Raw genomic sequence first — 15,950 nt, 5'->3', positions numbered from 1 at the left:
TGAGCAGGGTGAAGGAACAGAAGGGGAGCCCAACACTGGGCTTGATCCCAGAACCCTGGGATCATGACCTGAGCCGAAGGCAGACACTTAACTGACAACGCCACCCAGGCATCCATGAGTTCATTAAAATTTAACAGCTTTCTATCTGAAGGACTTCTCAGAGGCTTTAATAGGATTGTGTATATCCAAAAAGGAATTCTCAAAAAAAAAAAAAAACCCAAAACAACAAAACAAAACAAACCCTCATATGAGATGCATTTCCTACATTGCTTTCCCAGGCTGCACTGGGAAATAGCTTAGCAGTGTTAAGCTGGAAGGGTTTCAATTTCCATTTTGACTGAGTCCTGTAAGGTTGGGAATGATAGAGGAGAGCCCACCTGTTCCAACCACCTGGAACAAGCCTGTTATTGAAAACACTCATTGCAGCAAGTAATTTTATCCAGTAGGTAAAAAGGATAAGGCCAGAGTGAGAGAGGAATACCTGAAGGGACAGAGAGAAAGAGAATCAAGTGATCTGGTTTTTGTCCATTGGGGCCAGGCTTTCAATGAAATTACTGAAAGCTTAGAATCATTTCAGTACATTTGTCAACTCCAAAATCACATTTCAGGAATGGATGTGCTCACTCATGCGACCCGCCTAAAATGTATGCCCCTCCACAAGACGGTTTACTGTCTGAATGTGGAGACTGAGACTCCCCTGCTCAGATAATTCAGAAAAGGATTAGGTAGAAACTATTGGCTTCACAACTGATCCCCAAGCTCCCCAGGGCTTGCCCTTCATCTCTCTTGTACCTACCTGTCACCTGCTGGGTCGGGCACCCCAGAGACTAGCAAGTTGGCCTGGCCACCCGGAAACGCCAGGTCTGATGATGCAGGGAATTAAGATCCAAACTGACACCCGACAGAGGATGGAGAATGCGGGACAGAGGTTGTTGCGGCGGACAAAAGGGACCCTGGGTCTGGCTAGGTTTTGCTGGGGGCCAGGTCTAAGCTTTATGAGATGCCAGAGGAGGGCAGCGATGCCGGGCTCTAGGGGCCAGTTGGAGGGCTCAGTCAGGCCCACGCTTGGGTGGGGAGGCCTGGCGAGCCGGTCCGTGGAGGGCCTCGAACACCCAGCTAACAGCCCATACTAGACTGCCTCTGGTAGACTGGGTGTAGGAAACAGGTTTTCTGTGATGTTTATCCATGACAAGCCATCTGTCCACACGCCTCGATGAGTCATACACCGCCTGCGGCGGCACCTAGTCCAACTAAGGCTCTACCGGGGCGCTGCGACCGGACCCTCCTCTGACCGCGGCGCGCGACGTCGCGGGTCTAAAGGCGCGCCTCAGCACCCAACAGCCGCCTCGCCCACGGCCTGACCCCGCCCCCTTCCCCGGGCCCGCCAGCCCCCTGGGGGGCGGAGACGTCGGAGCTGTGAGCAGAGCCGAGAGAAGAGCGCAGCGGCGCTCGGCGTCCGCACGCCCGGCCCTCCAGCGCGAGGAGCTCTGAGAGCTGAGCGCGAAGACTGCACAGGCGAGTTCTGCAGGGCTAGTGTAGCACGGTGCCCGGGTTCTCGCGTTTGGCCGAGCGATGTGCCCGGGTGTCAGGGCGCGGGAACCTGGGCTCAGGTGAAGCTCTGGGAAAGGACAGCGAGGCGGCGACGAGATGCAAGCGGAGGAGCCCTGCGCCCCCGGCGCTCCTGGTGACCGCGGTACCCAGAGAGACCAGCGCGCACCCAGCCCAGAGCCGCGCCTGTCTAGCCAGCTGCTACCGGAGCTGTACACCTTTGCGGCGCGAGTGCTTTTCTACCTGGCTCCCGTCTACCTAGCCGGCTACGTGGGGCTCAGCATAACCTGGCTGCTGCTCGGCGCTCTGCTGTGGATGTGGTGGCGCAGGAACCGCCGCGGGAAGCTTGGGCGTCTGGCGGCCGCCTTCGAATTCCTGGACAACGAACGCCAGTTCATTAGCCGCGAGCTGAGGGACCAGCACCTGCCGGCCTGGGTGAGCTGGGGGGAGCCGGGCGGAGGTCGGAAGTGGGGCGGATGCTCTTAGAGGTTTGGAAAGAACCTGCGCTCGGTCGGGGAGCTGGGTGGGAGCTGCAGCTGCGCGATCCGCACACCTGTTGCCCCACCAAGCCCGGAGCACAGACCCCCTCGCCACGGCTGTCCCTCAGTCTCCTCTCCACCGCCGTTCCCAGAATGGTGGGTTGGGGGGAGATTGTCGTGGGTTGGGGGGAACCTAGGTTTCACTTAAGGGCCCAGAGCCTGGGAGAAAAGTCACGGGCGGGCCACACCCAGGGGAAAAAAAAAAGGGCGTCTGGGACTTCGCAAAGTTACTCGGGCGGGGGAGCAGAAGGCGTTTCTTCCACACGCCTGTTGATTAAAAAAAAAAAAACAAAAAAAAAAAGCTGGGTGCAAAACTGATCCGCAAATGCAGCAGTGACAAAACTGCAGACTAGCTGCCTCAACAGAGGTCCCAACAGACAGAGGAGGCTGGCCTAGAGATGGGATTGAAGGGATGGGGTGGGAGGCTGGATCACCAGCTTCTCTCCCTTCCTCTACATGGTAGGGATGCTCAGACGTGCCTAGACACATTCAACATTCACATTCCACACTACAGACCCATCTCCTAGTGTGGAATGGCCTGGACTAGGGTTTCTCAAATGCTTCCAGTTCTGAGAAGCACCTGGCCTGCTTAACAAAAACAAGTTCTGAGCCCCACCTCACAACTCCCAGGTGGAACTGAGGCACCTGGATGAATTTGGGAAACACTGGCAACAGGGGCATTGGGCCCAAGCTTTGGTCTGTGGCAAACTACACTTCTGGGTGCTTCTCTGATTCTCCCAGATACTCTCAGGCCCACAGGGGGAGATGACCAGAAGCCACCAGACCCCACATTTCCTCTGACCTGATGACTTTATTCTAAAATCCAGCCCCACCGTGAGAGTAGCCAACAAAATGAGGTATGCCAAGAACATATTCGAAAGGCCTGTTTATCTTTAAAACGAGAGAAATTAAGCCTTACTATATTAGTTTGCTATGGTTGCTATAACAAAGTAGCACAGACACACAACAAAAATTCATCTAGATCGAGGCATCAGCACTCTTTGCTTCTTCTGAGGCTTCTTTTTGCTTTGTAGGTAGCTGTCTCCCCCGTGTCTTCATAGGGTCTTCCCTCTGTACATATCCGTGCCCAAATGTCCCCCTCTTACAAGGTCACAAGTCAGATTGGGTTAGGGTCCATCCTAATAATCTCCTTTTAAATTAATCACCTATTTAAAGACACTGTGTCTAAAAAGATTCACATTCTGGGGTACTGGCAGTTAGGATTTCAACATAAGAATTTGGGGAATATGGCTCACTGCAAAACACTGATATTTAATACACGGACTGAGTACAGTTTTGTAAATTGGCTTACATATACCGAGGACGAGGGGGCCCAAACCTTCTATAAGGGTGCACAATAAAAAAGCACAATGACAACTTTCGTAGGGGAGCAGCCATGGGAATGGTATTTGGGGTCTGTCTCTTGATTATGCTGATTATTCTTTGGGGGGTTGTAATCCTGAAAGATCTAGATCCAGAGAGCAGGCCGGGACCTATCCACGTGCCTTGCTCATTGTTGAGGGAGTTTTGGATGCCTGTCATATCTCTGTTTGGACCCCATGGTGGCTTCAGTCCATGAGGGTGGGCTCGTGAGGCCTCACCTAGTGACAGGCCTCCCTTTCCGCCCTTCCTTGGATTAGGGAACACCTCCAGAAACTCGGTTGTGTACAAAAGGCAATGTTTCTGAAATTGAGGCAAGAATCACATCCTGTAGGGGCATTGATGTGCCCCCCCCCCAGCGTGCCCCCATGCACATAAATACCAGATGCAACATGAAACTAGCCAACGGGGAGCTCAGCCTGATGTGTAAGGCAACACAAGAAGCTACCTAACCTCATAAACTATACCCCAGGCCTGACCCAGCTGGGCATAGGGACACACACAGGAAGATAATGGCTCTCCTTCCAAGAGGGCAGTCTGGAGCAGGAAGTAGATGCAATATAGATAATTGCCATGGAGGTCTCAGAGAAGCCAGAGGTAGCCTGAATAGGGTCCAGCCAAGGGTTGAAAGCATGGAGTAAAGGACATCCCACTTGATTTCCCATAGTAGATTGTCCCCAGACCATAGCCTCCCTCTTCTTTGGCAGAGTCCTGGGAGGGGCTTGACCTCAGTTTATGTTCTCTAGACTCTCCTGGCTGGTGGGCTGGGCCTGGATTGCCTTTTGGATTGAAGCAGTGGTGCTATGAAGGGGATTCCAAGCTGGGGGAAGCTTTCGAGCACAGCACAGAAGCACACCGTGACCAGTGTATGAGAGAGTACTGTGTGGTTTGGTTTGGTTTGGTTTGGCTGAAGTGTGTAGTAGGGGCTGACAGACAGGGGCCCCACTGAGGTGGGCTTGATAGAGGTTGGGCCTGATTCTGAAGGTCACAAGGAGCCTGTGGAAGGCTTTGGAAAGGCCCTGTAAAAAGCAGCACAAAGGGAGGAATAAACCTGGAGAAGAGAGACCAGATGAGAAAGCCTTGGCTCTGGGTATGGCGGAGGCAGTGTGCTCCTTGCCGATGATTTTAGAGCATGGGAATCCTTATCCTATACATGGGCCTTTCAGTGTGCCGTTTCCATTTGGAGAACTGATTGCCTTGCATGGAAGCAGGGTCGATGACTTACCACCTCCTTTGGCCTCAAGAAATATTTTTACAAAACAACAGATGACAAGCCCATAGTTGGCAGGGAAGGGCAGGGGTTGATGAGGAGTGAAGGGTCTTGGCTATAGCACTCAGGCACAGCCCTGCGAGTCGTCCCCTGCATGGCATTTCCCAGTGAAGGGATGTGGGGAATCCAGCCCACCTGCTGCTTGGAAAGGGCATCTAGTTCTACTTTGCACCAAGACCCCGTGAGGGTGTGGAGGCCCGGGCCCAGCTGAGCTGGAACAAGACTCTCCTGCCAGGCCCTGGTGGCCATGACTAGTTCTCAATGAAGTCAAGGCTCCTTCTCAACACGTTGCTCCAAGCTGTTGTCCCCAGGTGATCTTAGTGAGTCCTTTCCCTCCGTGAGTCTCAGTGTCCCCACCTGTGAAAGGGGTTGTTTCTCGGGTCAAACATCACACTGCCCTGCCCCTCCTCTGGTTCCATTCCATGGAAGAGCTAGCTGGAAGGAAGGATTCCTTCGCCTTCAAAGGGGCCACAGGTAAAGAAGCTGTGGATTCTTTTGTGGAGTGCACGTGGCTGGTCCCTTGGAGGGAGCTGCCCTCCACTGCTGGTGCTCTGAGCGGAGGAGCAGCTGCCGCTCACTGTTCATGTGTGAGTGTTCTATGTGTCTCTGTGTGTGAATGGTCTGGGATAGATTTTTTTGTAGAGATCTGGCACAGTGTTTAGGTCTGTTTTTTTGGGGAATGAAGAGCCTCTTGAGTGAGCCCACCCTGCTAGGGCTGGGGACTAGGGACAGCACAGAGTGGAAAGTGAAGCCCTTGCTGCTGCAGAGCTGGAGAAGGCCCAGCTCGGCCATCCCATCTTACCACAGGCCCTGGGAAGTCGGTTCTGCAGGTGACTGTGGCCTGGCCCGAGAGGGAGGCTGTGGAGAGGAGGCACCGGCGTGTGATCAGTGGGGGGCGGGGGAAGGGGATTCTCAGTCTCCCAGGCCTCCTATGGGACCTTTCCCTGGCCTGACACTCATCAGTGAGTGTGTCTCACCAGCAGACACTTCTATTTGTGATCCCTGCTCCAGCCGGGCTTGCTCTCTCCTGCCAGCTGATAGCAATCAGTTAGTTGGCAGTTTTGCTGGGGACAATTAACTCTGTATCTGCTGAGATGGGGGTGGGGCTGATGTGATGTGGTGGCAGGTACAGGCTCGGAGTCCGATGCTCATTCACGGGTGGGGGTGGGTGGGAAGCTTGAGAAGGCTCCCTGTGTTCTCGGGGTCCCTGATTCCCCTCTGAAAATGGCAAGGCTTTAGGAGATGCTCTGCAGAGTCTTCAGTGGTTGGAGTCTGCCCTCACGACTAAAAGCCCAATTGGCTTTTCTGTCCTGCTGCTGGCCCCCAGGACACTGTTGGGCAGCGTTTCTTGCCTACCCATCATCTAAATTGGTTCACACAAAGCTGCGTACACTCAAGGCCTCCCAGCAAGTGTCCCTGGGATGGTCTCCTCCAGGCTCCTGCCAGCATTCAGGCCGAGGACTAGAGCTGAGTGCCTTGCTTCCCTGGGGCTGAGCATGACATTCCTTCCGAGGGTGGGGCAGCCCTCTGCCCTGGCCCCATCTCTCACGATCCCTCCTTGTACTGACACTCTGGTTAATTAGAGGAAATAAATTCAGTGGCAGCTCTGAGCTGGGCGGGCCACTCAGATTACCTCAATTCTCAGAGCCCATGCTTGGGGACCTGGTCTTAAACATCGCTTGAAGCCAGGGGACTTCTTACTTGTGAGGTCCCTGCAGCCCTGCGAGGTCCTGAGTATGGCTGGGAGTCAGTCTTGTCCTTGGGAAGGAAGAGGCACTGCACATTTTAGTCATGACCCTTGGGTCTCTGCCCCACGTCTCTGTGATGCTTCATGCACTTCTCACATCTTGGGCCAGGGTTGGGCAAGAAGAGGGGCAGAATGTGGGCATCCACCCCTACAGGCCCAACACAGGGATGTTAGGCATCCGCGTATTCATTCCTATATGCAGTCAGCAAGCATCTCTTGAGGACTTACAGTGTGTCAGGCCCATGATGATATGCGTGACACATGGCCCCCGCCTGCAAGGAATCCCTGGTCTGGGTGGGGATTCAGACCTGCTAGAACCGCCTTTCCTGATTTAGTGTGATCAGTCCTCAGAGGTGGCAGGGCAAGGCTCTGAGAAAGCCTCCGGGCAGGTTTGGTACTTGAGCTCATAAGCTCCTTCTGAGGTGAGCAGGTTCTGGGACAGCAATTTGTGATACCCAAACTCACATGGGACGTCCTATTGCTTTAGGTGTAAGGGGCTGAATTTTTCTGCAACAGAAGTGTCCACAGCAACCTTTTCTCCGACCAAGTATCTGAGGACCTTGGTAATGGGGGAGATCATGATGTAGATAAGGCTTAGGGCCAAGGCAGGGGACAGCCATTGTCCTGCTCTTCTGTTGTGGCCCCCTGTCTGGTGGGCAGAAAGTGTGAAGAGCTGGTCACCAGCTTCCTTCAGCCTCCTAGCCTGGTCTTGACAGCAGGTTGAGCTGGTACTTCAGTGGGAATGGCCCCAGTCACTCTGAGGGCACTTCTGGCAGCTGTGTGCTGTCCCCTGGAGGCCACAACCCAGCTACACAAATGAGCAGGGGACGGGGACCTAGGCTTCCCTGCCCCCTTCGTGACCCTCCCATCCCTCCATTCAGAGTTTCTCCCCCCAGAGAGTTCCAGGGGTTTTTAATTGAGGGAAACCTGGAGTTTACAGCCCAGACATGTTCACACGGGCTTGAGGAAAGTGCTTTCTCTCTTCCTCCTTCTTTACCGCAAATAGAGAAGAAGAATGAAAATGTTTTCTGTCCCAGTGGGAACTAGTAAAAGGGAAAGCCCCATTCTCTTTCCCCTGCCCTTCAAGCCAAGGGAACGAGAGTTCACCCCCTCAGACCACACGGGGAGTCGGGGCCGGAGCTGGAGTGGCCGCTCCTGCCCTAGAAGCCCCATCCCAGTGTACCAAGAGTCTCCCAGACATTCAGAGTAGAGGGCCAGGGACTTTTCAGGGACACAGGATGTCTCAACCCCAGAGTCACCTACTCCATCCTTTTGCCTGGGTTGTGTTTAGTTTTTTAGTTTACATTGGTTGTAAGTTGGTAAAAAATCTGGTTTTTCTGGTTATAAAAGTGAAAGTAGTCCCATTGTAGAACATTTGGAAATGGCCTAAGAGAATTAGGACAAGTGTTTACAGTCCCTCCACTCAGAAACACACCGTTCTATTTGCGTGTACTTCTTTTGTATGGAAGGTGTATAAAACAGTTCTTTAAAAAACTTGTGCCTTTTTTCTTTTTCCTATATTTTTGTTTGTAATATTATATTACCAACCTTCTCCCAAAAACCCTGTTTAAGGATTATGCTATCCTTCACATGAATGTACCCTGCGCTGCTGAACCATTTCACTAGCATTGATGATCTGTTATTTCCCAGCATGTCCTCCTCTTATGGGTAGCCGAGGCAGGCAGCTTCTCCTAGATCTGTCTGGATTTTCTCCCCCTGATCTGCCAGCCTGGCTCCCTTGACTTTTCCTTCAAGTCCAAGCTCAGGCCCCCCCACTCTCAGATCCTACTCCTCGGGGCCCCCACAGCATCCGGAGCCTTTCTGCACTTGCACCTGATTTTTGTGTCTGACTTTTCCTCCAGACTGAATGCTCTTCTAGGATAAAGGTGTGTTTCCTGCTCACGTCTGTTTTCTCAGTTCCTTGCTTGGTGCCCAGTACACAGTAGGTGCTCAGGAGAAGTCTGTCCCTCGGGCCCTACAGGGTAGGAATCTTAGTCCATGTTTCCCAAGTTCCTTACCATGGATTCCTACATGTTAAACTCACGTCAATGATTAGGAACACCTGGGATCCCGGGTGGCTCAGTCGGTTAAGCATCTGCCTTTGGCTCAGGTCATGATCTCGGGGTCCAGGGAACCTGCTTCTCCCTCTTTCTCTCCCCCTCTCTATGCTCATGCTTGTGCTCTCTCTTTCTCCCAAATAAATAAATAAAATCATTTTGAAAAAATGCTTAGGAACACCTTAACGATTCTCATTCCCTCTTCACTGTGGCCTCATCAGCATCAGCAATTATACTTTTTGGTATTCTAAGGCATACATCATTTTATTATACTTTGCAGATAATTGCATTTTTTTTTTAAACAAATTGAAGGTTTGTGGCAACCCCGCATCGAGCAAGTCTATCAACACATTTTTCCAACAGCATTTGCTCACTTTATGTCCCTGTGTCACATGTTGGTAATCCTTGCAGTATTTCAGACTTTTTCATCATCATTATATTTGGTGATCTGTGATTAGTGAGTATGACTCCCTGAAAGCTCAGGGATGGATAGCATTTATAGCAATAAAGTATTTTTTAAATTAAGGTATGTACATTTTTTAACGTAATACTATTGTACACTTAATAGACTACAGTATAGGGTAAACATAGCTTTTATATGGGAAACTGAAAAATACATTTGACTTATTTTATTGTAATAGTCACTTCATCCCAATGATCTAGAACCAAACCTGCAGTATCTCTGAGGAATGCCTATACTAGTCGATAAGCAAAAAGATACTTTTTTATTTTTAACCTTTGGGCATTACCAAACCCAACTGTCTGATGGAACTCTCTGGTCACCCACAATTACTCGCAGGTCTCCTTGAAGAAAACACCTCTGTGGACAGCTAAGGGCAGCCCCTCTGTGCAGCAAGCCCTCCTTCCTCAGCAAAGGGGACAGGCTCTTGTCTCCAGGATTCTTGTCCCCAGTGGCTGCCTTTGCAGTCTTACCCACTCGGTGTCCTCCTCCTGGGTCCAGGTGACTCAGGCCGGTCTGCGGGCCAGGTGTGTTGTTAAAGAGCCTTAAATACAGCATTAGGCAGTATTTCAAGTTGGCAAAAATTTTTCCTTTAAAGCACGTTTAGCCAGGAGATTTAAAGTAGAACAGTGGACATATTTAGAAGCCATTTGTTGTTTTGGTTTTTTTAAAGAATTTATTTATTTATTTGACAGAGATCACAAGCAGGCAGAGAGGCAGGCAGAGAGAGATGGAGAAGCAGGCTCCCTGCTGAGCAGAGAACCTGATGTGGGACTCTGGGATCATGACCTGAGCCAAAGGCAGAAGCTTTAATCCACTGAGCCACCCAGGCGCCCTAGAAGCCGTTTTTATGGTTAAATGTTTATCCCTCAAGAACAGAGGGAAAATGGGTCAAAGGCTGGGCTTCACCAGGAAAAAAGTATGTGAAATAAGGGACCATTTTCCAGCAGAGGCGGAACCACCAAATAGGAACAACGGGGCGGGAGCCTGTCTGGGAAGACCAGAGCCACAGGGCCTCCCTGTGTCGGACTTCCCTGGGGGATACTTGGAGTGAGGGGGCTCCTCTCCTCTCTGAGTGTGGGAGGGAGTTGGCCGCAGCAGTTTGAGTCTGCGGGCGTGTGAGCGTAACAATATGCCCACTGGTGCAGAGAACTGTGAGGCTTTTGTCCAAGCAAAGAGGTTGTGTCCTTGTGTGTACGTGTGATTCTGTGGCTGTGTCTGCATCATTCTGAGGGCGCATGTCTCAGGTTTTTGAGGTACAAGGAGACTCACAGGCCTTCTCTGTACCTCTCTACATCTGCAGGTCGGTCCAAGGTTGCTCACATGGGAGGAGTTACCATCCCTGTGACAGGGAGGGAGCCAGATTGGCCTGGTGACAGGCAGGCCCTTTAAGTGCAGCTGTCCTACACCCCCTGCCTCCTGAGAGGGTCTGGTGACCCAAAGCTGCCGCCCGGGCCTCCCAGCCTGGCTGTGAGTCCTGCCTGGGCTCCTGCTCTGATGGCTGCAGGCATCCCTCTGGCTCATTGCGTCACTGCAGTGGGATCATTTTTCCTAAAGGGTTTACGAGATAAAGCACACAACCACCTGGAGATGAAGCATTGATGTGCAGGGCCCTGGTCTTGGCCTCTGCGAGCCTGGAATTCTGTTTTGGACTTGACTTTGCTTTAGTCTATCTCTCTGTTCTGAGCTCTCGTTACCTCCATTGCCTAAAAACTGCTGTCATCAAAACATGAGCCATGCTGGGAGGCTTTGGCGTATGCACACTAACAGCAGATGTGAGTCAGCATTAGGGAGACCTCAGGGGCTGGGTGAGCCCCCCCCCCCCCCACCTTTCTAAGGTTCTCTGAGAGGCACTGGAGGGGGAAGGGCAGGCAGCCAGGGTCCTGGTGCTCACACCTGTAGTACATCAGTCAGGGTAGTGGTCATGGTCTGGGGTATGAACGGTGCTAGAGTTCTGAGTGTGTCTCTATTGTGGGGGATTCGCATTCATCATCTCCTGGTTGTAGACCTGGGGAGCAGAGGCATGGCAGCCTCACTTCCCTCAATGAGGATGATGAAGTCCCAGAACCTAAGTCAGGTTCGGTGGGGTGAGGAGGTTCTAGGAGTCTGGTGGAATGTTACATCCCTGCTATCAAACATCCTTGTTAATGAGATTTAGGTTTAGAAGAAATTTAACTTTATTTACCTTTCCTTCTACCTCTGCCTCCTTAGGTTTTATGGAGGGGAGGGTGACATTTGACTTGAAAAACTGAGTTCTGTGTCCTTGGAGATTGGGCTATTGATAAGGTAACTTCTTTGTTGTAATCTCAAAGAAATTTGCAAACCAAGGGAGACTCCTGTCTTGCAGGATTGTGATCTCAGCAGGTTAACTATTTATCACTTTATGGCAGTCAGGGGTGCCTGAGGAATGCTACACCTGTGGAGGGGAGCGGATGAAGAAAAAGGGGGGGGGGGTTGCAAGGCGCCAGCTCTTGCTTTGTCCTCAGCCAGCCTCCTGCTCCCTCATCAAGGAGAAACCTGAGGCTGCAGAGAAGGGGTCAGGACCAGACCCTGCTCCTCAGGGACCCCCCGGCAGTACTTCTTACTCCTGGGGTCTGGCTAGAGAAAGCAGCTGGGGAGTGGAAGTGGCTCACACTTTAGGGGCGGGGGCAGCACCCAAAAAAGCCAGGCAGACTAATGGTATTTTTTATCTGCTAGCTCTTGCCTCCCCTTGCTCATTGTGGCACAAAAGATACTCCCTTTGTAAAAGAATCAAGGTCCATAAGCTGCTGGTAAGAATTTTATGACAAAGCAGTATTCTCCCAAGAATGACAGCTGGAGACACAGACTGTGACTTTGGAGCCCTAGTCAGGAGCCGCAGAGAGTGGAGGAGCCACTTTCTTCCAGGGCCTGAGCAGGTCCTCCAGCAAGCCCTGAGCACTCACTGTCCCACACTCTCCACCACCTCAATCAGAACAACCAGGGAGCTGGTTAAAGATAAAGTTTCCGGGCCCCTGCCCAAAGGCTTCAGGTTCCTGGATCAGAATCTCTGAGCGCCCTCACCAAGAATCCACGTTTTAAGGGACTCTCCAGGTGGAGGTCTTGTACACACAAAAGGTTGAAACCCCTGCCTGAGTCTGGCCCTTTGCAATGCCAGGAACTGTGGGTGTCTCCCAGCCAGCTGGTCTCAGGGATCCCCAGCCTTGTGAGGTATTGGAATAAAAGTTCAGTGATTTCAGGACTCAGCCTGAGCACAGGCCTCCAGTCTTTTTCTGCCTTCCCTTCCTTTGTTTAGGGAGGAAAAACACGCAGAGAGGCTCTGAACGGGTCCCTCTGCCAGGTCTCACTGTGGAGCCCTCCCCACATTGGGCAGTTTCATGCAGGTGCCTCCTGGGCATTGGACCCAGGCTGTCTGCAGCGTACCCCTCAGCCAATCAGCAGAGGCTAAGAAAACTATCCTCAACTGCCTTCCTTCTCTGGCCTCAGGCACCTTCACTGTGTTCTCTCATTTTCTCTTCTCCCTTCTGTGTGGCTTCCCAAAGCGCTGAGCCACAGGCATCTGGAGATCCCATAGACAATTTACCGGACTTTGGATCAGACAGAGCTGGACACATAGCCCAGGAGACATTGTTCTTGTCATGTACCCGAGGACAGAGGTGGCTGAGTGTCTGCATCTCGGGCAACTGACAACTGCCAACAACGGTCACCACTTCTGGAGCATTTGTACTGAGCCAGGGAGGGGACCGAGCACCACACATGCATTGTCTTATTTACTCATCTCAGGGACTCTGTGAAACTGGCAGCATTGTACCCATCTTGTGGATGAGAAAACTGAGGCTGTCAGAGGTGAAATTTTAAATGCACAAGGAATACTTGTACACTAAGATGTGGACCTCACGTGCTGACACTTCAGGTGCAGCAGGCGGGGAGAAAAAGTTTGTAGGCTGGGCTCAAATTGTTTGCAGGTGAAATGTGAGTTCCCGTCACCTGGGTGATCTGGGCGGGTACCAACTGGTCTCTGAGCCTCTCCTCATCTGTAAAATGGGGATGATTGTGCCTTTGCTGTGCACCTTATGGAGTATTAGGAAGGTGAAATGAAAGTATCTATAGAATGTCCTTTGTAAACTATAAAGCATGGTGTACCAGTGAAGACTCAGGTACCATGAGGGCAATCCTCTGCTAAATTAGACTTTCTGTAAAAGAGGAAAACATAGTCGTCCATAAAGTCTTCTTAAGAGGAGTGAGAGCAGCCAGGTGCCGAAGTACAGAATTGGTGGTAAGATGGACCTGGGTCTGTGTCTCAGCTCTGGACTCCATAGCTGGTGACTATGAGCAACCCTTCTGAGCCTTACTTTCCTCATCAGTACAATGGGGCTGATAAGGAATTAAGGTGAGTTTTAAGTGACATGAGATAACATGAACCAAAAAAGTTTGAAAATAGGGTGGAAAAAGATACAACTGGGCAAATCTGAAACAAAAGTAAGGGAGAATGGCAATTTTCATATTAGACAAAATAGAATGTAACTTGGGTACATCCTAAAGACCAGGATGTTATAGCATATAGCATGAAAAAGGTAACACAGCAATCATGGACATGTATGTGCTGCATAAAATAAACCTGAAATGTAAACCAACAGCCCAAGAGAACTGCACAGAGAAGTAGATAAATCCATAGCTGGGCTTGGCAATTCTAACACATTCCTCTCTGAAAATGATACATCAAGTAGACAAAGAGGAAACAAGGATAAAGAATATTGGGAAGGGGACGCCTGGGTGGCTCAGTTGGTTGGACGACTGCCTTCGGCTCAGGTCATGATCCTGGAGTCCTGGGATCAGGTCCCGCATCGGGCTCCCAGCTCCATGCGGAGTCTGCTTCTCCCTCTGATCTTCGCCTTGCTCATGCTCTCTCTCACTGTCTCTCTCTTAAATAAATAAAATCTTAAAAAAAAAAAAAAAAAAAAGAATATTGGGAGGGCATGATTTTTTTTTTTTTTTTTACAAAGGACATGGTTAATAACTTGATCATATATGGAGTAGCCACAGGAATTAATCATTACTAGGCCACAAAGGAATTATCAATATATTCCAGTGGATTGCTATCCTACAGACTGTGCAGACCATAAAGAAAAGGAATCAGAAAACAATAAATAGCCTTAGAAATCTCATATGTCTACATATTTAAAAATATCATTATTTAAAAATCATTGTTTGAAAAGTAATTGTAATAGAAATTATGAAAAGACAGGAAGCTGAATAATGATAAAATACAATGGCAAAAATCATAGGGGAATTTATAAGTTTGAATTTGAATAAACCAAAAACTGAAATAAATTCTTCAACTCTAAGAACATAAAAGAGCAACAGATTTAGATCAAAGGAATAGAGAAAGAATTAATACATATAATTGTGAAAATGAACAAAAATTTTGATTATAAATGTAAAGGAGAAAGAATGACAACTGAAGTTAGTTCTATGAAAAGATTAGTGCAATGGGCAAAATCTTAGTCGAGCTTGATCTATTAATAGAAAAAGATGAAAATAAAATCTGGAATGAAAACACAGAAGTAACTACAGATAAAGCAGATTAAAAATAATAAAATATAAAAGAATATATATCAATACATTTGAAAACATAGTTGAACTAGATACATTTCTAGAAATGCCCAGGTTACCACAATAAGAGATAAGGAGACCTTGAATACACCATTAACCACTGAAGAGAGAAAATGTAATTTCCCACTCCAAGAGCCTCAGGCTATGATGGCTTTATAGGTAAGAAACACTAACGTTCACTGATTGGGTAATTCCTATTATTTATAAGTTGTTTCAGAAAACAGGATATGGAAAAGCTTTATCACTAGTGTTATAATTTATTATAAAATCTTTATACCAAAACTAGGTATGGATTGTACAAAAACAAAAATTGTAGATATCACTTTGAATCGTGAGTGTATAAAACCTAAATGTGATATCAGGCTAACTAAATGTACTGCTTCAAATGGGGCTTATCCCAAGAACTAGAGATGGTTTTGTTTTATTAAGAAATCACTTAAGTTGGCCACCTTAATGGGTGAAAGGGAAAAATAACACAATTATCCCAATAGATTTGAGAAAGCGTTGAATGTAGTTCAATACCCATTTCTTTTCTTTTTTTTTTTTTAAAGAATTTATTTATTTGACAGAGAGTGAGAGGAGAGAGAGCACAAGCAGGGGGAGCAGCAGAGGGAGAGGGGGAAGGCTCCCTGCTCAGCAGGGAGCCCGATGCGGGACTCGATCCCAGGACCTTGAGATCATGACCTGAGCTGAAGGCAGAGGTTTAACCCACTGAGCCACCCAGGTGTCCCTCAATACCCATTTCTTTTTCTTTTCTTTTTTTTAAAGATTTTATTTATTTATTTGACAGAGAGAAATCACAAGTAGGCAGAGAGAGAGGAGGAAGCAGGCTCCCTGCTGAGCAGAGAGCCCGATGCGGGACTCGATCCCAGGACCTTGAGATCATGACCTGAGCCGAAGGCAGCGGCTTAACCACTGAGCCACCCAGGCGCCCTCAATACCCATTTCTAACGAAAGCTCTTGAAAATTTAGCTATCGAAAAGAACATCCTCAATCTGATAGCTTTCCTCTAAAAATCTACAGCGAAAAACACACTTCATGGAAAAACTTCTGTTTGATGTCAGGAACAAGATAGAGCTGCTTGCTGTCACCACCACTGTTTGGTGTGGTACCAGAGCGCTTGGCCAATGAAGACAAACTTAAGAAAAATAAGAAGGATAAAGATAAGAAAAAAAAAAGGTTATTGGAGATTATATATAAATAACGTATGAGAATTAATGAACAATTAGAACCAACAACAAATTTCAACAAAGTTGCACAGAAAATGAAATACCATTTTTAATAACCATAAAATCTCCTAAGTAGGGACGCCTGGGTGGCTCAGTTGGTTGGACGACTGCCTTCGGCTCAGGTCATG

At 49.2% G+C, this 15,950-nt stretch overlaps 1 protein-coding gene across 10 annotated transcripts in view; it reads left to right on the top strand.

The window, feature by feature from the left end:
• ESYT3 (extended synaptotagmin 3) overlaps window positions 1–15,950 on the top strand; it is a 73,031-nt gene that overhangs the window by 22,666 nt on the left and 34,415 nt on the right. For 6 of the 10 annotated variants that reach the window (XR_014300521.1, XM_082690460.1, XM_082690458.1 and 3 more), the window contains exon 1: window positions 1,216–1,983. The exons of 3 other annotated variants lie outside the window; for them this stretch is intronic. Coding sequence is in view for 5 of the 7 variants with exons in the window: in XM_082690460.1 (XP_082546586.1) it covers window positions 1,648–1,983 (336 nt within the window). In the remaining 2 variants the exon portion in view is untranslated. Of the gene's footprint in view, window positions 1–1,215; window positions 1,984–15,950 lie in introns of those variants that run through there. One more of the 10 variants, XM_082690463.1, reaches the window with a different exon arrangement.

This window comes from Mustela nivalis (genome assembly GCF_964662115.1).
Source record: "Mustela nivalis genome assembly, chromosome: 1".
In the NCBI taxonomy this organism is placed as follows: Eukaryota; Metazoa; Chordata; class Mammalia; order Carnivora; family Mustelidae; genus Mustela; species Mustela nivalis.
Note: the sequence above shows the minus strand (reverse complement) of the source record. Positions and strands in the feature narration are given on the sequence as shown.